The sequence below is a fragment of the Buteo buteo genome, chromosome 10 (assembly GCF_964188355.1).
Source record: "Buteo buteo chromosome 10, bButBut1.hap1.1, whole genome shotgun sequence".
In the NCBI taxonomy this organism is placed as follows: Eukaryota; Metazoa; Chordata; class Aves; order Accipitriformes; family Accipitridae; genus Buteo; species Buteo buteo.
In genome coordinates this window covers 20,534,499-20,560,635 of record NC_134180.1, presented here as the reverse complement: position 1 = coordinate 20,560,635, position 26,137 = coordinate 20,534,499, and the positions used below count along the sequence as shown (strand labels likewise).

Sequence of the window (26,137 nt, the reverse complement as noted above, 5' to 3'; positions counted from 1 at the left end):
TCTGATATAATATCAAGAATATGCAAGAACATTTTATGCAGATTGCTTTCTTTTATAAATTCTGCATTCATATCACTGCCTTGAAAAAGTATTTTTTTATAACCTCGTACAACTTGATGTCACTACACAGTGCTGCTTGTTTTTATTAATTCATTTCCAGACTGTAGTGACTGACTTCCCTCAGATATCAAGTGGAATTCAATGCAGCAAATGCATCATGCATCAGTGCTCCAAAATTACAGAATGGTTGCTGTCAGCCCTAGCTGCCTAGAAGCTACAGTATTGTGTGTTACTTCTGGTGCACTTGATGTCACTTCAGCTTTCCTCCACTGCTGAAGCCTGAAATCTATTTGTTCTTTAGCATTTTATTGGTGCATTGGTAAACAAAGATGTATAAGAAATATTCTGTAATATATATTTGTATACTTTGAAGTTGTAGCAGGAAGCTGTTTGTGGGAGGGAAAATACGTATGTTGTGAAATAACTGTCCTTTTAATTTCCAAGTCAAAATGTCATGAAAACTTCACTAGCTCATTCTACTGCAGGTTTTAAAACCTCAAACTCTATGCTTTTTACTTTGTATGTGAATTAATGCATGTTCTGGAATTGGAGTGAAATAGTGAAGTAAAGACACTGCACTCCACTGAAACACTTTTTATGACTTTTTATTGCAGACTTAGGTAACACTTTTTCATAGGTAGGTCTCCCTTTGTTGGAGAATTCCTTTGTGAGAATGAAGTAATTATCTGCTATCACTTTCTTCACTGGGATTGTGGCTTTGGGTACCAGATTGCTTGGTATGTGTTAAGGTAGTGTTGAGGAAGATGGGCATCTTTGAGTTATTGGTAAAAGTGAGTCAGGAGGAAAAAATACAATCAATTAAGCACAGATTGAAACCATCCCTTTTTTTTTTTTCTTCTGACCTTTGACAACTGGTTAGGATTAAATCTCTTGCTTATGTTGGTGATCATAGCTCTAAATTTCTCTGTCTACTGAGTGAACTATGACCAGACAGAACTCCTAGAATCAGCAGGTGCAAATGACTGTTGAACAGAGAACTTCACCATTCCTTCTCCAGCACCGAGCACAGAGATTACTGTTCCTCTGTCTGGTCTCCAATCCAGCTAGACTTGTATTATGTTTCTGATAATCATGATGAGAAGAAAGCATGTGAACATAAGATCACGTGGAGGATGACCATTAAAGAATCGCCTCCCTGGCCACTGAAGAAATGTGCATACTGTCTCGCTCAGTGTTAATGTACAGGTGCTTTAGGATGGTTCTTGAAAGGTCTAAATCCCTCTAGAATGGGGTCTGTCTGTAAAGATATGCCAGAGGAAGCAAAGCTGTTCTGCTTTCAGCATGAAAGGCAGTATATTTTGAGTAATAGAACTTTGTGGTTTATTATTCATGGGTTATTGGAACTTCTGCTTCATAAGAAGCTGTTGCTAGTTTTTATTACCTTGCTTGTCTTCCAGCAGATTTTGAAGACAACCAGGTATTTTGTTCAGGAAGATTGCCTTTCATTCATTTTAGAGACTGCAAGTGACTCCAGCTGTCTTTGTGTTTGCTTTAGCAAATCTTCTGGGGCTAAGGAGCAATTAGAAATGCATTAAGCCTGGAGAAATATCAGGTCATGCTAGATGCTACTATTCAACTCTAGCTGAGCAGCAATTCTGCTGAGTTGGGTGGGAAAACGGATACACCTGACTGCTTGTTTCTACTGCTTTACAGGCTGTTAAATGCGAGGCATCAAGTCCTAGCTATAGATCCTTGTGGCAGAGTCCTTAAATCTGTGGTGGGTACTATAGGCAGCGTACAGGGAATGCCTGTTAACAGTGTGAGAATGACACTGATTGCAGAGTATCTAGCTCACCAGCTGAAGAGTAGGCCTGTTTTTAGAATCCCGTCTGCCTACTTGAGACTCCATTATAAGGCCTTCAGTATGAAACAAAGGATCCTCCTGATATTTTGCAGTGAACATTTTTAAGAAACTTGTAGTTTTTTTGAAAATATTTAACTGGAATAGTCTTCTCACTGGGCATTAAAAATAGGAAGTTATTCACACTGCATGGGCAGTCTCTTCTGGGATAACTGCTATGACAGGTCTTGGGCACGATCCTGTACCATATACTGTTTAAGAAAATTGTAGACTTCAGTCTGCGCAGCTGTTTCAGTTGTTTCTTTTTTTTCTACAGTGTCCAGAGGGAACATCTGAAATACTTTGTCTTTACCTGTGAATAACCTGATAAGTGACTAGTGTATGTGGAAAAACACTGAACAATAATGGACTCAATGCAGAATCACTGAAACCCTTCTGAACCATGACGCTACTTCGATATGTCAATATTAAAAAAATTGCTGAGAAACCCTACTTTCTAGTTATCCTTTTTTCTTTTAAAACTGGTACTCTTGGTCTTCTGATGGCTTCAGTCCATTCTGAGACCTCTGTGGTTTTTTTATAGTTGTGGCTTTAGGATTTCTGGCTTAATATGGAACAGATTAGTTAAGTTTTGGAAAAATTATAGAGGAAGGGAGGGACTAATAGCAGATTTGCTGTCATTCCTAATATGAATGTGACTTAACATCATTACAATGCTGATAAGCATACTCGCATCCATGAATTGTTCACTGGGCAACTTGGTATTTTATTTTTCAGAAATAAATTGTAGTTGTTCTACCAAATAATATAGAAGACAATATAGAAAATTTTGATTTAATTTGGTTATGTGTAGGACATCAAGGGAATTCAAAGAATAATCAGTTTTTTCCATTGTAGTCTACCTTCCAAATTTCTTGTACCAGTTCTATATGGATAATTGTAACAGAGTTTTTACCTTAAGCATGCTCTTCTCCCTTTGTGACAGATGGCAAAGCAAGAATGTGATTTTTAGAAGATCATGTACAGGCACATTTAATGCTGTAGAAAGCTTGACCAATTGTTGCACTCTTGTATGTGTAGACTGGAGATTCTGTAGCAGCTTCAGATGTTTCATACACTAGCAGATGCTTTCTTGTGCACTTAATGCCAAAACAGAGTCTTCAAATCCATGGTGCCTTTTCATATAACGTGGGATATGTAATTTCATAGGAAAATGTATCATATTTGGATAATCTGAAAGACTGGGCATGTACATACTTTGTTCATGGAAATGGGAAGGACTTGTGGTATGAATTGTTCCCTAGAGGAATGCTCTCACTTTTGTATTATAATCTGTTCAGGCTTCTATTGATAAACTCACTAAGGTTAAAATGTTTATATTTCATCTGAACTACCATTGTTTTCAGCTTCAAACAGATAGTACCTTCCCAGTTTTTGTAAATGTGGGGGGGCTGCCTGTGTGAGATGATAGGGACTTTCCTCCAGGGGGGCTCATCTGAGCAGATCTTTCAGTGGATATGCCTCAGACCTCAACCTCTATGGTGTGACAAGGCTGTGTCATTCAACCTGATCTGTGTAAACCCAGAGAACAAACACCCAAGTCCTGGAGGCTAAAATGGGACTGAAACTAGCCTGTTCTAATATAAACAGGTGATAGGTTGAGACTCAAAATTATTTCAAAGGCTGGATTCTTGACATGCAAAGCCTCATTGGCATCTTTAGGTAATAACATATTTTCTACTACAAATTATGCATGGTCTCTCTACAGGTATTGGATAACCTTTACTGATGTAGGTCAAAAGCTTAGTTGCTGACATGCTGTCACCTTGATAAATATGCCTAGAAGCATCCAAGCAAAACACATGATGGAATCTGTCACTTTTTAAATCATTTGTTCATATTGGTTAAATAGTAATAGGTGTCATAATTCTCTTAAACTGACAAAGTTCAACTACCATATTGAACAGGCCACAAGCCTCACAGTCCCTTAAATCAGGGTTTCTAGACACCACATTTCTAAATTTGGTCACTTACCCACTGTCACTTTGTTTCCAAAATCTGAATAAAATGTACCACTCAGTTTTCAAAATGGTTAGTGGAAACAACATGTGTATAAAATTGTCTCTTAATTTTGTGTTGAGTTACATATCAAAGTTGTGTTTCCTCCCTGGTGTCTTGTCCCACTGTATTGCAGAAGCTGTCTTTTCGGCTGGGTGCACTATTTGGAACATAAGCCAATGGATCAGGTCGGATCAAATATCTATAAAAAGAAATTATGATTCTTATTAAAAAGACATCATGTGAGCAACAATAAAATAAATGCATACAGTTGTAATGTTGAAAAGATCTGAAGAAGACTGAGAGACTTATTTTGAAGGTGCTTAGTCTAGTTTCTGTTGGGTAACTTGGACACCTGGGTAACATCACCTACTTTAGATGTTAATAATAAAGCTTTTCACATTTTGTCTGCCTAGACATTATCTGTATGTACTATGCACAGCTAAACCTTAATTTTGACTGAGAGCTCCTTTGCCAGTAACTCTCTATTTCTTTATGCATCTCCTTTATTCATTATGCCTTAAAGAAGGGACAAGCAGTCCACAGCATCATTTCTAAAATCATTTTGTGAGAAAACAATGGATAATTCTTGTCACTGTGCTCAATAAAATAAAAAGCCTGATGTTGACAATCTTGGTGTAGGCTGACAGTCTGGAGATAGACCCTTATTCTAAGAACTTTGAAGTAGAACTAGTTTGAGATGTTTAAAATAACTGCTTTTCTTAGGATAAGGATGGAAGAGCTTCCCATTAATTTGTAAGTGTAAATTCCGCACTGTTTTGTCAGCTATCTCAAGTGAGAAACTATCGGATCTGAGACAGCTTTTGGCACTGATGCAGTAGCAGCTTACGGTGCAGAACTAACATTTCAGTATTCTGAGCTATCAATCAGCACTTTCCAGTGCCACTATGCTCCTAAAGAGCAGCCACGCAACTAGATTCAATCCCAGTATCTTAAACTGGTCCAAAGATAAGCAGTACTGTTGAAGCCACTGGAAATTTTATTTCAAACCCTGTTTTTTACTTTTCTTTTTTTTCCCCCTCCCAAAGAAAGAAAAATGAAATGCAGGAAAATTAAATGTGAAAGAATCCTTTCTCTCATATCCTCAGAAGTCTTGGTGCCACATGTCTGTCCATCTCCTCCCTGTCAGCCAAATGAAAAATGCTTAAATATCGCAATAGAGATTGTGAGCATGCTGTGTGGTGCTTATAAAGATTTGCTGTGTTACTTTGCAGTGGCCCTGAAGAAAGTTTCTGTTTTTACAGGCCATGAACTTCTACTATTCAGTATAATGAGTATGTTTTGCCCCAGACTTAATTAAAACACCCTGAAAAATTCTTCAACAAAATGCAAAACGGAAAATCCTGATTAACTGAACTAATATGTTCTGTAAGTGTATGAGCAATCACTGTCATATTTCCCACAGAACTGCTGTTATCTGTTTTCAGCTCACCTAGTAACAGACCATTCATGGCTCCTCAAAGTACAGGCTTCTGCTTCTGAGTCCGTGGGAAAAGAATCACCTGTTCTCCAATATTTGGAACTACTGTCTGCCTCTGTTATTTTGTTAAAGTTTCTCCTTCTGCCAGGGCTAAAGTAGAATAGCAGCATTTTCTCTCTTTGAGTTTGTTGCTACAAATACCTGAACTTACTTGTGTAAGAAAACAGGTGACTTAAATATGGGATTAAAAAAATATACTTGTACTGTTCTTATCTAGATCGTGTTCTCATGGTATCTATTTGTTTAAAGTCAGACTTACTACCCTCTATTTATAACATCCATTACTTATGTTTACTCCAGAACAACCTATTTGTTTTGCTCATCCAGCCAATGAATCCAATGAGTAGTGGAAGAGTCTGTTCTATTCTGTTCATCAAATCCAAATGAAGCATGTTTAAAGACACACACACACAAAATCTTTTCTTGCTTGATTATTTTTTAAATAGTTTTTTTAGATACGGGGGAAAATTCAGGTGTTTCTATATTTTTATTTTTTTTTAGAGTAAACTAAACAAAAGACTTGTACCTGAAATACGTAATTGACAAGTTCTACATCAAAAATAATTCTGTAGTAAGTAGGTCACAGCATTCCTTAAGTAAAAATGAACAAAGACTTTTATAGTGATAAACCAATACAGAAAAAGAACATCATGCTCTGCTTAGGGTCAAAATTTTAAATGTTTTGGTACAAAAATCTCATGGCTATAGAATGAAAACGCTGCTATTCAGTACCTGCTTCTTAAGGCAAATAGGCTAGATGAAATATGGAGTTACTAAGGCAAAGTCTGAACATATTACTTGAAGTGTAAGTGCTTTTGTTTTTAATTGTTCATATACTACAGTGCTACAAAGCACTATGATGATTTTGTTTTAGTATCAGGAGGGCTAATACTTCAAACAATTTTCCTCCTTGTGAGCAAGCAATGAGGTGGGCCAGCACTGATGTGGAGGAGCTTGCACAACTGGGCTATGTGGTTTCTTTCCTGTGGAGCAGATGGGGCATGTTAGTATAGCAAGGCAGAGGCAGGAGAGGCTAGAGACAGAAACAGCTCAGGACCTGAATGCAGCAATCACATCAGACTTCAGTATGAGACAATGCCAGGTAAGTATCTAAAATTCTTGACATAAAAACTTTCTAGACAGTTCAAATTTGTGTTTGCTCTTTTCTCTTTTTTTTTTTCATGTAGTCTGCAAAATTCCTGATATGCAAGTGAAAAAACTTCCTGTATTAAGGTCTTGCCATTTGTATTTGAATTATCTTAAGCATGAATATCACATGATGTTCATGGGAAGACTGCTGTTTGCTTTAATGATCTTTGAATCCATGTAATAAAATCCTATTTGAAAACACTGATTTTGAAGGGTTGATCTTTCTGTTAAGACTGGGTAGCTAAAAATATAAGCAAGAATTTAATGAGAATATTAATTCTATGAAGCTACCCAGCAGACTTGGTTGGATTATTTTTTAAATACACAGAGTAAGAGGAGAATGAGAGAATACGGAAGTAAGAGCATCACTAACATATGTATTACATATAAATATGTGTGTTTTAAATATATACATATATGTATAATTAGGTGTCTATTTAAATAGAAGTCTCCATATTAATCTTTATTTTTTCCAGGTGCATGGGAAAGTTTGGAGTTCTTTTCCAGCAGAAAGATAATAAAATAAAGTCATGCAGGAAGTACAAACAAGAAATTTTGCAGGTCTTGTAAATTTTTTTTTTGTGTGCTTTAACTTACACTATATCATTCAGCTCTAATCTTGTATCTGGAGAAGGATTGATCAGGATGTAAGAAAGGGTGTTCTGATGATCATTCATTTCATCTAGAGGACAAAAAAAAACCCATACCAAATTAATTATATTTACAAACAAGTCGTGAAAAGTATGTTTTCTGACAAACTAATTTGGTAAAAGATCATCTTTGGTTCATAGAGCTGTCAAAAAGTGTCAGGTGTCAAAGCGATTTCAAATGTTTAGCAACTTCTTTTCAACTGTACTTGAATTGGAACTATCTGGCGTAACATCTTTTGAGTTATCAGCTCTCAAAATACCGTTTTCTTTCTGAAAGCTCTATAAGTATTCTTTTGCATTTTTTCAGTCATAGCAGTTCTGAATGCAACCCAATTTTAGTGTAATTTACCAATCTGTCATGTGGCTTATGTTAGTATGTGGGAAGTAGGGACTTCCATCCTCAGTTGGCATTAAGTTCAAGTGAAAAGCAAGGTTAAATGCAGGTGTATGGCATTCTCATCCTCTTCCAGATTTGGTCAATATAAACCTTTTTTCCCTTTTCAGATTTATATAGTAAGCATTTTCCTTTTATCACCTATGCCAATGGGTTGAAATGTGAATGCTGTATAAATGGAAACTGGTATTTCTGTCTTGCATTTTTAACTATTCTTCTAATAGTATGTTGCAATTGAAGGCTGACAAAAAATCCTTTTTTAAGGTTTTTGCCTAGTTGAATCTCGTTACACTTTTGTAGCTGTCATTGCAGTATCTTCTGTATAGCTTTCTCTGGTACACTTCCTGTGGTGCTGCAGTGAGACTAGGTTTAATTTGATAGGACTAAAAAGGAGAGGCATTGCTTCTGTGTTAATTGCTCTCTTTAGCATTTTAGGGAAAATTATTTGAAAGACAACAGCCCCATTCTAGTTTCAATGCAATTCCTAAATCTTTTGTTAATTAAGTATTCTTGATATACTGTCTCTAGGTTGAAAATCACTATATTGTATATTTTCTAGTATGTGTCATTTTTCTACATGCTTGTATAATGTATTTGCACCACTGTAAGTACTTCTGTCTAGAAAACAATTAGATAAGCTCACACAGACTCTTAGTATAGATGCAATTATACAGCTAAAATGGTGTTTTACAATAAAGCTTACTTCTGTAAAGTGAAACTGATGCAAAGTATTGTAACTAGTTATACAAGCACCTGTACCACCATACTAACATGACAACTCTGCTAGAGGGTTACATAGTCAAAACTGTGTTGTGTCTCAGTTGGCTTAAATGAATTCACGCTTAATTGAATTTTAATTTGGAGGTCTTGGGGGTTATTAGGTTATCAATGTAAAATGCACACTGAAGATGAGAAATTGGATTTAGACATCATCCCCATACATGGAGATACATAAGCAGCTGTGATTTTTGTTTCATGGTTTGGGGTTTTTTTTCATTATTCCCCAAACATGGAGAGAGAGAGTACCAAGGAGTATGTTTAACTTCTGTAGGGAGCTAACTGGCATGATTGATTCCTGCTAGTCTGAAAGAAAAGGGAGATTTAAAAGTTTCTATTCCATGTTTAATATGTGGTCGGATGAGTGGGGAGTGAGCTAGCTCTGAAGAGGGGTAAGAGGCTTCAGGAATTTCTTTCTGAATGGGAGGGAGTGTGGAGAGATGGCAATGGGAATGTGACAACCCAGTTTTGCAGCTGACTGCATAAGTAAAACTGGTTTGTGGTTATTTGGCGTATTTTTCAGAATGTGGGTGTTCCTGGGGTTGTAAAAGTAGAAGCTTTCTTTATAATGAGGTGCATCTATAAGAAAATAGGGAAGCGATCGTGAAAATTTATAAATCGGAATCAGGGCAGATAACTGTAATCAGGTGAAGCATTTACCTATCAAGATTTCACTGTTCTGCAGATGGTATATAATCTTTCTAAATTTAAATAATGAAATGAACATTTACTGTTGGCTTTTAACTAGGATTTTAAAAGCAGGAACACAACAAAGTTTTCTTGTTACTAGTATAAATATGAATTAAATTTACAAAACTTCTTTGTGGTTGATCAAATGTTATTGTGGCCTGTGTCACTCCTGGAAAATATTTAGTCCTGAATCTTCCTGCAGAGAGTCATATAGTATCCACAAAGAAAGCAGGAATAGTAATTATCCAGCTGAAATATGGGATAAAGAGCTTGTATTTACGTATCTAATTTGTAAAGATTGAGCAAAAATATAACCATGTATTCTGCAGTAGCCTTCTCTCACAATTAAGTTGGTTTTATATCAATAGCAACAATAAGAACTACTGTTGGGTAGTATATTGCTATTGGTGTCAAAAGATGTTTTGACTCTGCACTAAGAACGTGTGTACTTAAAATGGATAAATAAAAATATCCATTCTGCAGGAAATACCACATTTACCTTCAGTTAATGGATATTTTAGGGATAAGTCAAATTTAAAAATAATTGTGCTGAAAAATGAAGAGTAACACATTTGTGAAACAGTACATTTTGGATTCTTCAAATGAAAATTGAGTACGGGAACCCCAGTGTTGGTGCTTCTGAAGCAGAAAGTACTAAACTCCAGATTGGACCTACTATGCAGTCAAGTAAGTTGGGATCTAGAAATTCTTGGTATTTCTAGGAAAACTAGAAGCCATAGTTCTGGGGGTTTCCACACAACATGCTACAGAGCCAAGGCTGTAGAAAGGCACCCCAGGCAGCTGTGGTGCATATATTAAAAAGAGTATTACAGAGCTCTTGTCAATAGCTTTAAAAAAAAACCCTATCAACCAACAGAAAAACCCAAAACAAAACCAAAAAAACCCCCCAAAAAATCCCAAACAAAAAAGGAACCCATCATCAGCCTTGCTGGAGAAGGATGTGATGGATAAAAATGGCTTCTAAAGACCTAGTGAAACATGTTTCATAAAAATTACTTTAATGTGACACTTTGGCATTAATTCTAAAAATTGCAGGGAAAATGCAATATCCTTCACATAAACAACTCCCCACCTTGACATATGAGTGAACTTCACAACAGTTCTGTCTTCATCTATGTTTCAACAAGTTTGTGGAAATAGGGCACAGCTGTTCAGTGACAGGGGAATGTTTATATATTCTGCATAAACTTATATGTGCTAAATACAAATCTGACTGACATGCTGCCTTCTAAGCTTTCTATCTGAAAATAGGAATGGGTGATAATAGAACTGATTAAAAACACTCTAGCAAGTTTCTCTCAGTAAAAAAACAAAACAAACCCCCAAACCAACAAACCAAACCCATTATCATAAACTTAATTATTTTGTTTATGGCACCCTCAGTCCTTAAAAGTAAGTTCATCTTGCATAATACTGATGTTTTTATTGAAGTATTACAGTAATCATACCATATCCTGCTGGAGAAAGGCCCAGATGCTTCATTCTGTTTTTCACAAGTTCAGCAAGCTCCTGCCTTTCTGACCTCCTGTAAAGGTTCATTCGCTGCTGGTTTATCTTCTCAGTTGTTTTACCAGAGTGTCTTGGTACTCTTCTGCTCAGCCGTCGGGCCCACTGCATGCTTTTTCGTCGTAACAAGGGATGATCAGACTGATCACTAGATGTTGAGTTACGATGACTACTACGATAACTAATCTGTTCTTTGGTGTCTTTCGTGTCTTCCCATTCTTCCACACTGATAGAGATCTGAGACTTGAAAGGAAAATGACAAGAGAGATTAAGGGCTTTAAAAAAATGGAAGCAGAGTAAGGTGTTCTCTTTTCAACAGTGTAGCTGAACATGTATTTTGGCTGCAGTGGAGCTGGGGGGATTCAGCTGTTTTTACTTAGCAAGTGTTCCTGAATTGGGCACCTTTTACTAGACTTTTACTTTTTATGTAAAAAGCTCATTTATGTTATAAATGCATTTCTCAAGGGCAAAAGCAGTTAAGCTTTATTTAGTGCCTGATTCTATTTTGATTCTGAGAGAAATAACTCTAGCCTTCTGATACTGCCTTTCCTGAATCTACAAATCTGTTCTGAATGACTTCTCCGCTATCTTCAAAGTCTGCATATTTTCAGAAATTCAAGTTCTGTAAATGCTTTTTAGATATATGTTGTGGATTCATTAAGTAATAGTTCAACTTTGGCTGCATTGTTTTGAGTACCCTTTTAAGACCACAGGTGGACTGGGCCTGTTACGTGTGTCTCAAATTCCTCGGCATTTTTGACTTTCCAGCACATAATGCCTGGAGTGCCTCTGTGTCTGCACACTGTAGCCTTCAGTGTGATTCAGGGCACCTCTTACAAACGAGGTAATTCATTCCTACCTTAAAGCATAGTGATGTTGCTTCTTCACTCATATCATAACAAACACCCCCAGACTTAAGAACCAAAATCTGGCTCTCTGTCGCTGTCTCTTCTTCATGCCCCCTAACTATGACCAATAGTATACACATACAGCAGTACTGAAATAACTCAAGTGGATGGGCTACATGCGCAGTTCTAACATACAAAAAGACCATAGGGAATAGAAGAGGAAACATTTCAAAAGAGAACTTCAAAATTGTTTTAATGTCTATTTTACATTTAACTAATACTTTTAGCTTCTAGTGTCAAAACTACTTCCTTATAATCCTGAGTTATTGTTGTGATCTTTGAAACATGTCTTTTATTGACATTGAAATAGTGAAGCCCTCACTGATATCAGTGCAGTCATATTACCAAGTTACTGGTGACTGATTTCAGTGTGTTGAGTATTTAAAATAAATAAATGAAGTATAAACCAAAGATGACTTAAAGTGGAGCTGGCTCAGTTTGTATGAATCCCCGAGAACAGAAAGAGTTCACAATATGCTGGAAGTGATCAGTGCATAAAGCAAATTTAACTGAAGAACTACTGAGGTTCTAAAGGCCTTTTCCCATTAATAGAAAATCTGAAAGCAAGATTCTGTTGACCTCATCAGTATTGAATATAACCTTTCTTTAAGAGACTCGCCACCCTGTCCCACACAGAATCTGTAAGGTTCCTGGAGTCCATAAAATAATACTTAATATGAGTAAGTCCGACAATGTGAGAAAGATACTGATTTTTTTTTCCTTTTGCACAGAATAGCTTTTATCTGTGTAAAAAAAAAATATAAAAAAAATTTCAAACCCCAACCAATCAAACAAAAAAACCCACAACCAAACAAAACCCAAACCAATGAAAACCAATAATTAAAAAAGGGACTAAATATGCTTATGTTGTAGCACTTCAAGTAAAATCACATTTTTAATATTCTAGACCAGGATCTTGCAATAAGCCTTATGCAAAGACACACTGATTTATTGAGGCTCTTCAGGTTAGTCTGCAATAGAAAGGGGTTGGGGTTTTTTTTTGAAAATTATGTGATTTTTGAAGGGTTGTTACTGACTTAGCTGATGTTATTTTGGGTAGGACATAAAAGAGAAATCTGAATCCCTGTGTACAGGAATGCTATTTGATTTTGTTCTTCTTGTGTGTTATTTTAAATTGGCATTTTGTGTTTGCATGTATTTTACAGTAAGGATTAAGGTAGGCAAAGTACAATACATATGATAAGGTGCTACTTATGGATAGGAAGGGTCTATTTGGTGTGAACAAATCTGACACAAACTGCATATAAAGGATGGTCTTGATTTGCCTTTCTTCCTGTCTGCATTGGTAGCTTTCCTTGTCTAACTCTTGATAAAACGGCCATCTGGACTTGCTGGCAGTAGTGTTGGAAAGGCAGAGATCAATCATCCTAATTATTACAGGAGGGTAAGTCACATTTTTTGAGCCAGAGATTAATCAGGAGAGGCCCAGTAAAAGAACAAGTCTTCTGATTCTGTGAATCTGTAAATCCTTAGCTTGAACTTTCCAAACACTGGGATAGGTGAGTTGAAACCATAAATGAAGATGATAAAGTTAAATACTTGCTTAGGTCCCTTCAGCTTTTATGGTGCCTGTTGAGAAAGGTGTGCAGAATGACCCTTCACTGTATGCAGGAGGAAAAAAATTAAACTGTTTAAAGACAAAGCAAAGCCAAAGAAACCCAAACCCTCTTTCAAAGGCAGCACAAAAGTGTGCCTGCCGGTGGCAGCTGTTTAATACATAGAAGATAAAAGCCCAGTGCAGAGTACTTCTGTGTCCCTCTCTGTTTAAATCAGTCTCAAACTTTCTTTAAAAATACTTTCATAACTACTATTAATTTATTTTGAGGTTTGGTTGCTTTAATTTCTTTTCATTTAATTTCCTTTTTGCAAAGCTTGTAAACCTGCTGTATGAGAAGCATAATTGATGATATGGTGTCACTATAGAGTAGTAATTGATTATCTTATGTTTTATGAAGTATATATTTTTTTTGAGTTTCCATAAAATAGAAACATGGTGAAATCTCTGGAAAATACCAAGTTGCATATTAAGTCTTTACATAATCACTGCTACTTCTACTGGGGAAAAATCTGTATGTCACACATTAAATGAAGAAACATTTGCCTTTAAACCTTTTCTTTTTTTTTTTTTTTTAAGTTTCATGGTTGGGTTTTTTTTGTTTTCTTTTTTTGTTTGTGTTTTCTTTTTTTGTTTGTGTTTTCTTTTTTTGTTTGTGTTTTCTTTTTTTGTTTGTGTTTTCTTTTTTTGGGGGGTTGTTTTTTTCTTTTTTTGTTTTTAAAGGCAGGTTCCTATCTCAAGTACCAGACTGTGTGCCCAAATGGGTGTGATGGCTCACTTGTGCTGCTGGACATCTGTGACCCACAGGGGTTTTTCCACTTGAGCAAGGTGCTCTAATAGGATGTTTCACACCCTTATTTAAACACTAGCATAGGTTGGCCAACATGTGGCAGGAACGGGAGTGTAGTCATGAACACACTAGTGTCTTGAGATATTTGAGATGGTTAGGGTGGCTGTGAGCATGGTGGTAACAGCACTACAATACCAAACATCAGTTAGTTTCTTGGATCTTTATTCCCTTGCCTTGCTGCTCCCTGCGAGCTAAGCATTTAAAATATGAAACAGTTCTAATGTGCAGATTCATCTATTCTGTTCTTATGCAATGCCTTATTTTTATCTAACTACAAGTTTTATGTTAAAGTAAATTTACTGCTCTGTATACCCATAGCCCTTAATTGCATCTAGGGTTCTAGGAATGCTTTTCTGCTCCAACAGCTGTCTGAACCATTGTTAAGTACAGCTACATACTCATTTTATGATAAACTTGGGGATTTTTGTCCATTAGCGTTTAAGGTATTTAGGATCAAGGCTTCCACCAGACTGTAAAGATGATCTGTTATCTTCAGAATTCAATAGGGACAGGCCCAACAGGGACTAAATTCCACCGGGCTTTTTTGAAAGTCCCAGTCTCTCAGCTTTTAGATTTTTAATAAGACGTTTGTGTCCAGAACAATGTTGCTTTCAGCTTTATTTACTCAAGGATGATCTATTGCATAGTTCCATTTCCTATAAGGATTTTACTCCCAGGGTTTAACCCAGTGTACTCTTTTTGGCTGGGATAGAGTTAAATTTCTTCATAGTAGCTAGTATGGAGCTATGTTTTGGATTTGTGCTGAAAACAGTGCTGATAACACAGGGATGTTTCAGCTATTGCTGAGCAGTGTTTACACAGAGTCAAGGTCTTTTCTGCTTCTCACCCCACCCCACCAGCAAGGAGGCAGGGGGGGCACAAGAAGCTGGGAGGGGACACAGCTGGGACAGCTGACCCCAACTGGCCAAAAGGACATTCCAGACCATACAGTGCTGTGTTCAGCAATCAAAGCTGGAGGAAGATGAAGGAATGGGGGCACTTGAGGAGTTATGGCATTTATCTTCCCAAGTATGCGTGATGGAGACCTGCTTTCCTGGAGATGGCTGAACACCTGCCTGCTGATGGGAAGCGGTGAATGAATTCCTTGTTTTCTTTGCTTGCATGTGTGGCTTTTGCTTTACCTATTAAACTGTCTTTATCTCAATTCACAAGTTGTCTCACTTTTACTCTTCTGATTCTCTCCCCTATCCCGCCATGAGGGGGGAACGAGCGAGCAGCTGTGTGGTGCTTACTGCCTACCGGGCTTAAACCACGACACCCATAAACAGGCAGACAATAAGCAAATACTTGTGAAGCCATTTCTCCTGACTGACAAAGGAAAGGGAAAAAAGAAAACAAAAGACAATTTAAACAGAAGTGAATCTAAAGAGACAAACATGGACTGTTTAACAGGAACCACAGAAAATCAGCTACACAGGTAGTAAGGAAGACTTCATATCTGTGGGTGGGGTTTTTTTAATGAAATGGAAATGGCTTGAGTCATAGGTGCAGGTCATTGAGAATCAGGCTAGATTTGCTTGTTATTTAGTAACTAGATCACTGAAAACTTTCTTTTTAAAGGCATTATATTTATCTGTCAGAGTGAAGTGAGGGCTTCCGATTTGCATAGTACAAAAAGGAGCTGTCAAAGGAGAAATCATACATATAGAAATATTAATGTTGGCATATTTTGTTCTTGTGCCTCAAATTAACCATTAACTGACAGCTATCAGGTGTGTGCAATACAAATTAAATTTTAGATCTGTTTAAACTCAAATTGATATACTCATTGGAGGTTCTCTGAGTTAGAAACCTTCAAACAATTCCTGAGAAAAAAAGCAATTTACATTTCTCTAACCTCCATCTGAAGATCTCATCCAACAGTATTTTAAAGTTGGTTTTGGCTTAATATATTGAAAAGCTAAAATGATAGCCCATGCTAATATTATTTTATTAGTGAAATTAGTCGAAAATTCCTGTAACTTCAACAGAAACACTTTGCAGAAAAATTACAGCTTTCAGCATCTCTGCGTTTGTAGGTATCTATCCATAAAGACCACAGACGCACAGTTAGATCTTGCTCTTTTGTATTCTGGAGAAGAGCTAGGTTAGGGAAGATTCCCTTGCCCCTTTCTAGAAGGGGAAGGGTTTCACAAATGCTCACCCACTGAATAGGAAACTGCTAAAGTATTTAAGTGTGAAAATACCACTGGGGGTCTGCATTCAGAGCCCTGAGCCTTTTAAAAAGACTAACAAATGCTTTCACTTAACTTAAAGACAGTGCCACACTTCCATATTAGTCCAGTACCTGACAATTTGAAAACTTAAGGAGGTTTCCCTGCCCTCCGCTGCGCTGGTCCCCCCTTCTTCCTCTACCTGATTTAACTAAAACTCTTCATGAGATTACCTGTGAAAGCTGGTAGGAAGTAACAGTAGAACTCCTCTTGTCCATTGGACAGTGGCTGGTTTCAGTATCTGAATGTTTTAAGAAACTGCTTCTTTGTAAAAGATAATCATTATCTTAAACTAAATCTGGGCCTGGTCTGATCAAGTATTCAAGCACTTGAGTAGCTGCATGTATACAGGCTCCAAAGGTTCCCAATGGGATGGTAAAATTTTAAAGTTTAGAGTTAAGTGACTGATGGTCCTAAACCTTGTTTTCAGAAAAACATTTGAAAGATCTTTAATATATGAGTTAAGCTTGCCTCAGAAGACTTATGAGTGTGTATGCTCATCCCCCGTCCCCCTGTCAAAACAAAAATTTCAGGTAGAGGAGTGTTACTCTTATAGTTACCCTTCCCCTGTATAGATGCTGTTTGCCAGTCAGCCTGTATGTTTGAAAACATGTGAAAATGCAGAAAGGAAAAAAATAGGCCACTAGAATGCACTCTTCACAATATGTTGCATGCTCACAGTTAACTGTCCTTGATTCTGTTTTTTGGACCTGAAGTTAAACAGCCAGCTGTGAATGTGAGAATAAAGCATTGCCATGAATTTTATCTCACTTATCCTTATTTAATGAATTCTTAAAATCTGGCATGTCCTCTGTTTTGTTGAAAGTTATGACAGGCTTTTTTTCATATTAGCACTGATGCTGCCTCTATTCTTCTCCAAGGAATGATTTTGATGGCTTATGTTAAAGCTGCTATATTTTAAAAAAATCAGCTGACGTTATTGCAGTGGCACAATCCACTGGCTAAGCTGTAAAAGCCACCTGTGGAGATATTGGTGGTCCACAAAGAGAGACACTAGTGAACTTGGTGGAATCTTGCATAGCTTTTTGTAACCCTTGTTTTTAAATTAACTTTAACTGAATGTTTGTACTTCCTTCAAGATAAATCTTGCTTTTAAGCATTACATGGCTTAACGTTTTATAACATTTTTCTGAAATGTGGAAGAGAAAATTCAAATTGGCTGTCTTGGAAATCAGTAAACTGAGTATTTCGGGAGAAAGGAGGAAGTTGTTGTTCATTTTGCATTTTAGAGCTGCATTTGAGCCAAGGTTTAATGAGATGGCAGTATTAATGGTCACATAAACAAATGGCTTATACATGACAAAAATGAAAGCTGCACAAACAAAAAAGTATGTTAAATAGGAAAAAGTATTTTTGTCATTATATATAGGGAGAAATGTATACATTTATATGGCAGACATAAATCTAAAAAACAATTACCATTGTTTGGCAGCTAAATTTAGAGAAATCCCACAATACTTTTAATAACACTAATTTATTCTCTTGTTGCTCATTTCTAGTTAGAAATTCATGTGCATACTGAAATGCCACCTGCTTTGAGATATAGTGTTGACATTCTTGTCACACCTGATACAGGACCTGGTCATACAGCTTGTTATGGATACTGCCATTAGTCACCACATGCAAGTTCAGACTAGAGCAAACTATCCTAGCCTGTTCTGTCTGCGCCTGAGCTGTCCCCTGTTTACAATCAGTCAGTTCTCTGTAGGCCAGTACAGGAATAAAAGTCAGTATGTAGACTGGCTCTGGGTATTCATGAAGTCTGGGGCTAAATATGAGCCCTGAGTTAATGTGACCATATAGTATATGTCAGCAGAGGGACACCTTCAGTGGGTTATTGGAATTGTGGCTCCCATTCTTATGAGGACCAAAGAATGTTGTATACCCTGTAATCAACCCCCCCAAAAGTATAGTAAACTGACATACCTCGGATGTTGTAAGCTTTTGGGATTCTGTCCTATAGACTCCAATTGGAATGTCTCCTGTAGAAGAACAAAGTTTCTGATATAGTCTGGCATACGTCCTAATCCATAGATCCTCTTCTGTGATTTTCATCTGAACAAATAAATAATAGGAAGGAGGACTTTTAACTCTTGAGGGCTTATCACTTGTTCACTATACTACTCTTGAAAAAATTTTAAAACTAAACACTAACTGGTAATGATCATATTGTGGAGCAAAGGTGCAATACTACAACAAATCTGGAACTTCTACTGAGTTTGTAGACACTGTTTCTTTTGGTCTGTTTGGGAGCCGTTGCAGTGCAAATGGTTCAGTCTTATGAAATTACTTCTGTTCTTATTTTAAAATTACTTAAAAACTAATATGGCATCCTTCATCCAGTGTTTGTAGCTGGCTAAAATAGCAAAGAATGAACTAAATTTGGGAAGCAGTAAGAAATTGGTGATAGACAGACCAAAGAACACGTGAGTATTTTGAATGCAGCCAGAAACGTGTTTACTAGACTGCAGGCTGAATATCTGGGGAGAAGCACAGAGGGAAAGTAATACACTAAGCATAAATGGCATAAGAAAGTCTTAAATTAATCTCAAGTATTCCATTACTATTACGCTAATTTTATTTCAAGATATGTGACCCCTTTTCAGAGATTCAACTGTCTTGCATTCACTGTAACAAAGCTTAATGATTGACCAATGAATCCATAATTGGTTTTTATTTAAACAGCTTTCTTAAACCATCATTAATAACTTCCTTTCTGAGAACAACATCCTGCAATTCTTTACAGCTCCCCAGAAAGCAACTGGTAAATAATTCAACTTCTATTGATCTGTTTGCCACCTGGGGTGTGATGGGTGTGAAAGGTAGGGGTTTAATTTTAATAAAAAATACATTTGTTGGTTTATTTTTTATGTGTGTGTATAAACATATAAAAATAGATACAAAAAATAAATTCTGCATTGCGGAATATTGACATACATAATAACAAGATGACTTTTGAACTTTTGACACCTAAACTTAAGTCATTTAATACATCTTATCTTTATGTAAAATCCAGTTCTGCCCTTTATTGCCTATGATAGAAATGGGTGTTGTGAAACAGCATTGTGTGTAAGTGCTAGCCAGGCTGTACAGTATAGGTAGTCCCATTGCTATTTCATATAAAAAATACTTTTCCTGTTTTTCCTATTTTCCTTTGTGCTCTATAGAATGTATTGTGTTTTCTTGGGGGGGAGGGGTTGTTTTTTGCTATGGAAGTAACTAAAAATGGGTATGTTTTCTATTTAATTTTCTTGTCTTCTCCTATGGTGAAAAAGGAAATAGATGGCCTTTCTTGGACTTTCACAAAAGGAAATGCTATACAAAGAAAGTAGGGGTATTTTGCAGACAGTACAGAATCTTCTCTAGTACTCTGTAATAATTTATTATTTTTTTAAAAAATAACTTACGGAACAAAGAAACCCAGATCCTGGCGTGGTATCAAGTCCCAGCAGAAGTCTTGTGATAGAAATCATATAATCTTTCACAAATGACTGCAAGATTTTTAACAGGAGAGATAGAAAAGAAAGAAAAAAGCTTTAGCGAACAGATGAGCAGGTAACCATTAGCACCATGTGTGAATTTCAGAGAAATTGTACATCTGTGTTTACAATCAATCTCTACCTTTTAAGTATCTTAATCACTGTAGAAATAGCTATCCCTTTCTTTGTGCTGAAACTAGTTACATAAAATAAGTTTTCTTATTTGGTTCTGCATATGCATGCAATGTACCTACAGAATTCAAAGAAGCTAAGGCATAATAAGGCAGCATGAAAGCAAAGATGAATGTAGATATAAGATCAATGGAAGTAAGATGTTAGCCTTATTAGGTGTGAAATTATAATAATGAACTCTTCTGTGCAAAAGAAATGCTGTCATATGTTAGATGGGGCTGCAGTACTGAGTAGTGGGTAATACTAAGGTGAGACTGCTATTATTTTAATTCAAATGAGTCATTTGCTTTTGCCAATCCGTCTGGGTTTTTTTAAGGGTTGACCTGCTTTATCTCAGGTCAGGCTTGTTGCTCTGCTAATAGAAGTGCTTTGCTGATTGGTTAAAAGGTAGAAATTAAGCTAAATGTAGGCTAAGACTGGGAACACACATTAGGTCAGCTAAAATCACAAATATTTCTCTTCCATATAAGTTGGGCTGCTGGCATCAGAGGGCCATGTGGGTGCTCTGCTAACTGTGGTAGAGCTGTTCATTGCCACTTCTTCTTAGGTGTAGCAGGGCAGCATTGAAGGCAGGTTATCTATCTTTGTTGGAACATAACTTGCAATTTTGGCTTAATGCAAATATGGAGCTAGCAAATAGCTTTTAATACAGAAATACCTTACAAGTGTGTTATATAATTCCTTTAGAGTTATAGCATCTGAGTTTGTTTAAACTCAGAAGCTAGGCAGATGTAATTTGATACATAGTAATTCAATTATTTTAATTTTTGTACTGGTAATCTTCCAGTTGTGATGGGGCAAATGCCAATGAGCATCTTCTTGAAAAGAAAAAAATTTTTTGTAACCTTCACTGATTTGTTATCTTTGCTGCATCATATATCCTGTGGAATTATTAGAATCCCAAGTGTATTCACAAGGATTTGCTACATCAAGTTTTCATTTTTCAGTCAGTACCCTAAAGATAATTCAAAGGCTTTTCTTTTGGTCTAGAATAGGAAGCACCAGATGAACCCCGCTGTTTCCCATGTCATTTACTCTGTTCCTTGTATGCAGAAGAAAAAGATGTACAGAAAAGGATGGGACCATGAAAAAGAACAGAGAGAACTTGCTGTCATAGTATTTGTAACTTGGAATAAGAAAGATAATTTTAGAAAAATGACAGTTCACCTGAGCTGTAGGAGTTCAAAGAAAGAATGGGTGGAATTTGAGTGAGCGTGTGGGGTTTATTTTTGTTTTAAACACTTTCTGGTGAATGGTTTTACTCTGTCAAGGCATAGCATGACTGATTTGTGTCTAGGACCAAATATAAAATATTCAAGTTACTTATGTGCTGGCAAGAGTTGTTCATGATGACAGATCTGTTTCTATATAGGTGCTTTAATCTACTTTTTTTTAAAAAATTGCTATATGTGATGTTAATATTCTGGGACATGATTAAAAACGTGTTTTATAATCAAATACATTTATTTCTAAAATATATAGAATTTGATAAATGGCTTTACATCTGTTGGCTTATCTGCTTTTGGTACCTGTCCATATACATGACAGTTTTCTATATTAATGACTTTTTGAGAAAAGCTTAGCTCCAGGAATTTTTCTATTACATTGAACTTGCCTTCAGGGAATTTATTTGAAAGTAGAATTGAGGTGAAAGAACACCTTTCATGCACCAAATTACCAAATAAACTAATTTCCCTGAAAGAACATTTAGCACCTGAATACAAAAGCATCCATAGGCTACTTCCAGGTATAGGCAAAGTAGGTAGCTGCTTAGGTGAGCAGACTGCATGGGCCATGGTGGTGTTGCTGCTTATTCTGCGTAACTTGATCCTTGAAGGCTAGTGCTGGGGGCTGCTGTTTGGGCATCCCGATGTATCAGGGTGTGCAGAAAGGTGGTCGTTGCCAAAGAGCAAGGGCAGTATTCTCTTTTTCCACCCTGAAACCAGGAACTATTACCTTCGTTTGTCCTGACCCTACATTTTCTGATATATTATTTCTTCAGCTGTCTAAGGCTGTTGCCCTTCCCTTATCCCCACTGACTGTCATAACTTCTTTTTGCATGAGGAGCTCTGTCCTGGATTCTTGGGCAAGAAAGTTCAGTGCTGCCTTTTCTTCCCCTACTGTCTCTTTGTTACCACTGTGTATATTTCTTGTTAGGGCCAGAATGGGTTACTTTAAGATATGATGACTGGTCGCCTGAAGGTCTAGTTGACATGAGTAAGAGGACAGCACACAGTGAAGTAATTGAGGCTTCTATCAGCAAATGCAAATGACTGATAAATTACTCACAGAAGTAATTCTGTTGATTTTCATGGTTAGAGACACTACTTTGTGGGAATGGGCACTGCCTTTTTGTTGCAGAGTACAAGCATTATTAGTCTATATGATCAGTATTTTATGTAGGCCTTTATCAAAACTATCCCGTTTATTTGACTGTAGAGAGGTTCACAAACAGCATTACACTGTTAAACAACAGAATTCGTGCAAGGACAGGATGATTTGGGGGTGGATAACTGAGCTAGTACTGGAGCATGCTCCATTATCTTTTGCCTTTGTTCCTGGTACAGACACGCACTTTAATGGCTTACATGTAGGAAAACAGGGTCATCTAACAATTAAGTACAATAAAATAGGTGGTAACAATGGATGTCTGTGTTAAGAGAAGTCACATTATTGTTCATTGTACCTGATAAAGCAGTGTATCCAACATACTGATGCTGAAAACCCTGCCAGCAGCGAAGGGCAGTCGAAACATAAACGTCAGATTAGATCCCTTCTCCCGCTCTTTCTGTTAAGGAATTAAAAAATAGAAAATACTTTTAGTGCTGGTTTTGGAAGGACTATAATAAAAACATCAAGTTGACATTACCTTGAAAAAGGTCAAAAGTGTAAAATTCTTTTACTCTGAATATAGTTTCTTTCTGCAAATATGTAGCATCTTTGTTCAGTGCTGACAGTTTTTCAGGTTGAAACTTTTTATTTAATGCATATGTTGTTTCAATCATCACATCTCAAATTGCATGGGCACATTCTACGAGATCATTTTAAAAATGATTGAGGTATTCGACTGTACTTAGAGCAAAGCTCTTGTTATTCCTGCTCCAATTCCTTGGTGTTGACAGTGGACTCTCATTCAGGTCCAGAAAGGCTACCAGGAACAGGAACGTGAAACATGAACAGAATCTGATGCAAAGGGAAGAAATGGTATTTCAGTGACTGTGAAGACATGAGACAAGATCAGACATGGACTGGGGTATAAACTTCTTGCTCTGATGCTTCTGGGGAAGGGATGCAGAAAAACAACTATAGTTATGCCTTCTTCTTATCACATCTCGCTTGCAGAGGAATCGTACCACAACGTGCCTCCTATTCCTTCAGTTATCAGAGAGCAAAACTACAGGTTGGAAGTGATTTTCTTACTTTAAGAAGAGAGGAGGTATCAAGCTTTCAGTTCAGAGATATCACGAGGAATAGGATGTGTTCTCAAAGTACAGAAATGTTACATGTCTTTGAATTGAGACACATCCACCACATATACACAGTAGTACATGCTGGGGACTGCCTGGCTGGCAAGCAGCTTGGTGGAAAAGGCCCTGAGGATCCTGGTGGACACCAAGTTGAACATAAGCCAGCAATGTGCCTTTGTGGTGAAGAAGGCTAATGGTGTCCTGGGATGCATTAGGAGGAATGCTGCCAGCAGCTTGCGGAAGGTGATCCTTCCCCACTACTCAGCACTAGTAAGGCCATATCTGGAGTGCTGTGTCCAGTTCTGGGCTCCCCAGTACAAGGAGAGATGGAGCTACTGGAGGTAGTCCAGAAAAGCACCACTAAGATGATCAAGGGGCCTGAGCATCTCTCTTATAAGGAAAGGCTGAGAGAGAGCTGGGACTGTTTAACCCAGAGAACAGTGGGCTCAGGGGGGATCTCATCAATGTGTATAAATACCTGAAGTGAGGGTGCAGAGAAGACAGTGCCACCAGGCTCTCTTCAGTGGTGCCCAGTGCCAGGACAAGAGGCAACGGGAACCAGCTGAAACACAGTCCGTTACTTCTGAAGGTCAGGAAACACATTTTTATTGTGAGAGTAACAAAGCACTGGCACAGGTTGCCCAGGGAGGTTGTGGACTCTCCCTCTTTGAAGATAATTAAAAGCCCTCTGGCCATCATCCTGGACAACTGGTTCTAGGTGGCCCTGCTTGAGCAGGGCCCTTAGGCAAGATGACCTCCAGATTGTACCTGTTGATTTCTGTGGTTTCATATGAGTGGAGTTGAAAAAGATGTCACACAAAAAAGAACTTCCTCTTCTGATAAAAATACACAGCAAATAACTTTAGAATATGATATTAACCTTTCCTTTATAACATGTCACCTCTGTCAATCTCTTCAGATTAAAGGCGTTTCAAAATTTTTAAGGAAATAAAATATAATTATTTCTGGTTTTTCTATTCCAAGCATTCTCTATGTTCTGAACAAATACTACTGGCTTGTATTAGTTTCTTCTCCATCAGAAATGCATACATATACACTCATGCTCTCACACATATGTGTGCTTTGATGGCTGAGTGGCAAAGCGGTGTTTCTAACAAGTTGTGTACTTCTGACAGTTGAAGAAGAAAGCAGTCTAACTGTACAAAAACCACTTTGACCTAGATAAGCATACCATTGTGCTTACTAGTGTAAGCCACAGAAACAAGAAATTTTGTATTACTTTTGTAGTTCGATCTCTTATATTCGAGTGCTTTTCTGTTAGTGCAGTCAAAGTAGAAGATATTTTTCTTCAATTGCTATTGAGAATAAAAACTTGTGCGTGAATTATGGAAAAAAAATGCTAAGATTTGTTGTACAAATACTTCAAAATTAAAACTACATGCATATTATAACATATGTTGCATTAACTCCTTTTAGGTTCATGCCATAAAACATTTCATAGGGAACTGTCTGTGAAGTGACTATCCTCCTATTATGTGACTCAGGTATTACATTTATCTTTCCGTCTGTTTAGAGAAATTTGCAGCAGATTCTGGTTTTCTGCCAAGAAAGGGGGGATAAAGCAAGAGATATTTGGGGAATAATTTGATTCTTATCCAAAATCCTGATGATAAATATAAGGATGTTCCTATTTGCTTTATTTTAAAATGGAAGCTTAGAAATTTATTCTCTCCCTTTATTATAATTTTCTTGTATTGTTTCCTTCCATCTCTTATTACAGGCTTGCTTTTTCTTTATTCTTGCTTAAAAGAGGTTTGTGAGAAATACAGTTTTTACTCGGGCACTTTGCATTGAGTTTTGCTTTATTACTTTGCAGACTCACTCGCTTCCCAGAGAATACAGTGGATGCAGAAGCCAGAAATGTGCCAGAATGTCCCAACAGTTTTATTTCATAAGTGTGATGCCCAGCAGCTCCTTCCCTGACACTTTTTGGAATTAATGAGGAAGGGGATATAACTACTTAAAGAAAATCATACCTAATTTCTAGGAACATAAATAAAAGATTATGGCATGAGTGCGTGCTGTAGAACTTCACTTATATAGATGACATTTTAAGACACAGCTATTAATAGATGGAGATCTTTACTTCATCCTCTGTCTTCCTATGTTTGTGGCTTTGCTCAAGTCATGAAGTTCAGAATTTTTACTGCTTTCTAAGTAATAACAGGCATACACTTGTGGTTTTGAGAAGTTCTTAGCATGTGCTTCCTCCATATAGGCCACTTAATTTGAAGTTAATTATTTCCTTTTGGGTTTGCATATTGTCAGAATAACAGAAAATATCTGCCCGGAAGGTCAAGTTCATAAGCTTTTCAATTTATTTCCTTCTTTTCAACCTCCATTTATATTTCCATCAAACCCTTTTTAGGGTTCTTTATCATGGTTTTATCTTTTTACGATTTCTAAGCAAATACCTATTCCTTCATAACAGTTAATTTTATGATACCAGTAACAAAGTACAAACCCCAAACCAACCTGAAGCCCTCTTTTGGCTACTCTGTCAGTGGTTGAAAGAGATCTAGGGCCCATCTTGGTTTAATATATTCTCCTCTGGTATAGACAGTAATATGGGAACTGCCATGATAGGCTGTAACTGTTGTGCACAAACAATGCAAAGTTGCTTTAATGAACATACAAGGATATGGGGGGGTGGGGCTAGGGGTCATGCAAGAACATATAAAGGTGACAGAGGTAGTGGCTTATTACAGCGAACAGTCAGTGCACTGTTATTTTTTGGTGAATGTCGGTTGTTGCCAATGTC

At 37.0% G+C, this 26,137-nt stretch overlaps 1 protein-coding gene across 1 annotated transcript in view; it reads right to left on the bottom strand.

Annotated features, from left to right (window-relative positions):
* Positions 1 to 587: 587 nt before the first annotated feature.
* Positions 588 to 26,137, bottom strand: part of KCNT2 (potassium sodium-activated channel subfamily T member 2) — a 156,213-nt gene continuing 130,663 nt past the window's right edge. The window contains exons 25-30 of the mRNA XM_075038894.1: positions 22,575 to 22,676; positions 19,625 to 19,708; positions 18,144 to 18,272; positions 10,571 to 10,871; positions 7,188 to 7,272; positions 588 to 4,142 (exon numbers count right to left, since the gene is read on the bottom strand). Of these exons, the coding sequence (XP_074894995.1) occupies positions 4,031 to 4,142; positions 7,188 to 7,272; positions 10,571 to 10,871; positions 18,144 to 18,272; positions 19,625 to 19,708; positions 22,575 to 22,676 (813 nt within the window). The 3' untranslated portion in view covers positions 588 to 4,030. The remainder of the gene's footprint in view (positions 4,143 to 7,187; positions 7,273 to 10,570; positions 10,872 to 18,143; positions 18,273 to 19,624; positions 19,709 to 22,574; positions 22,677 to 26,137) is intronic.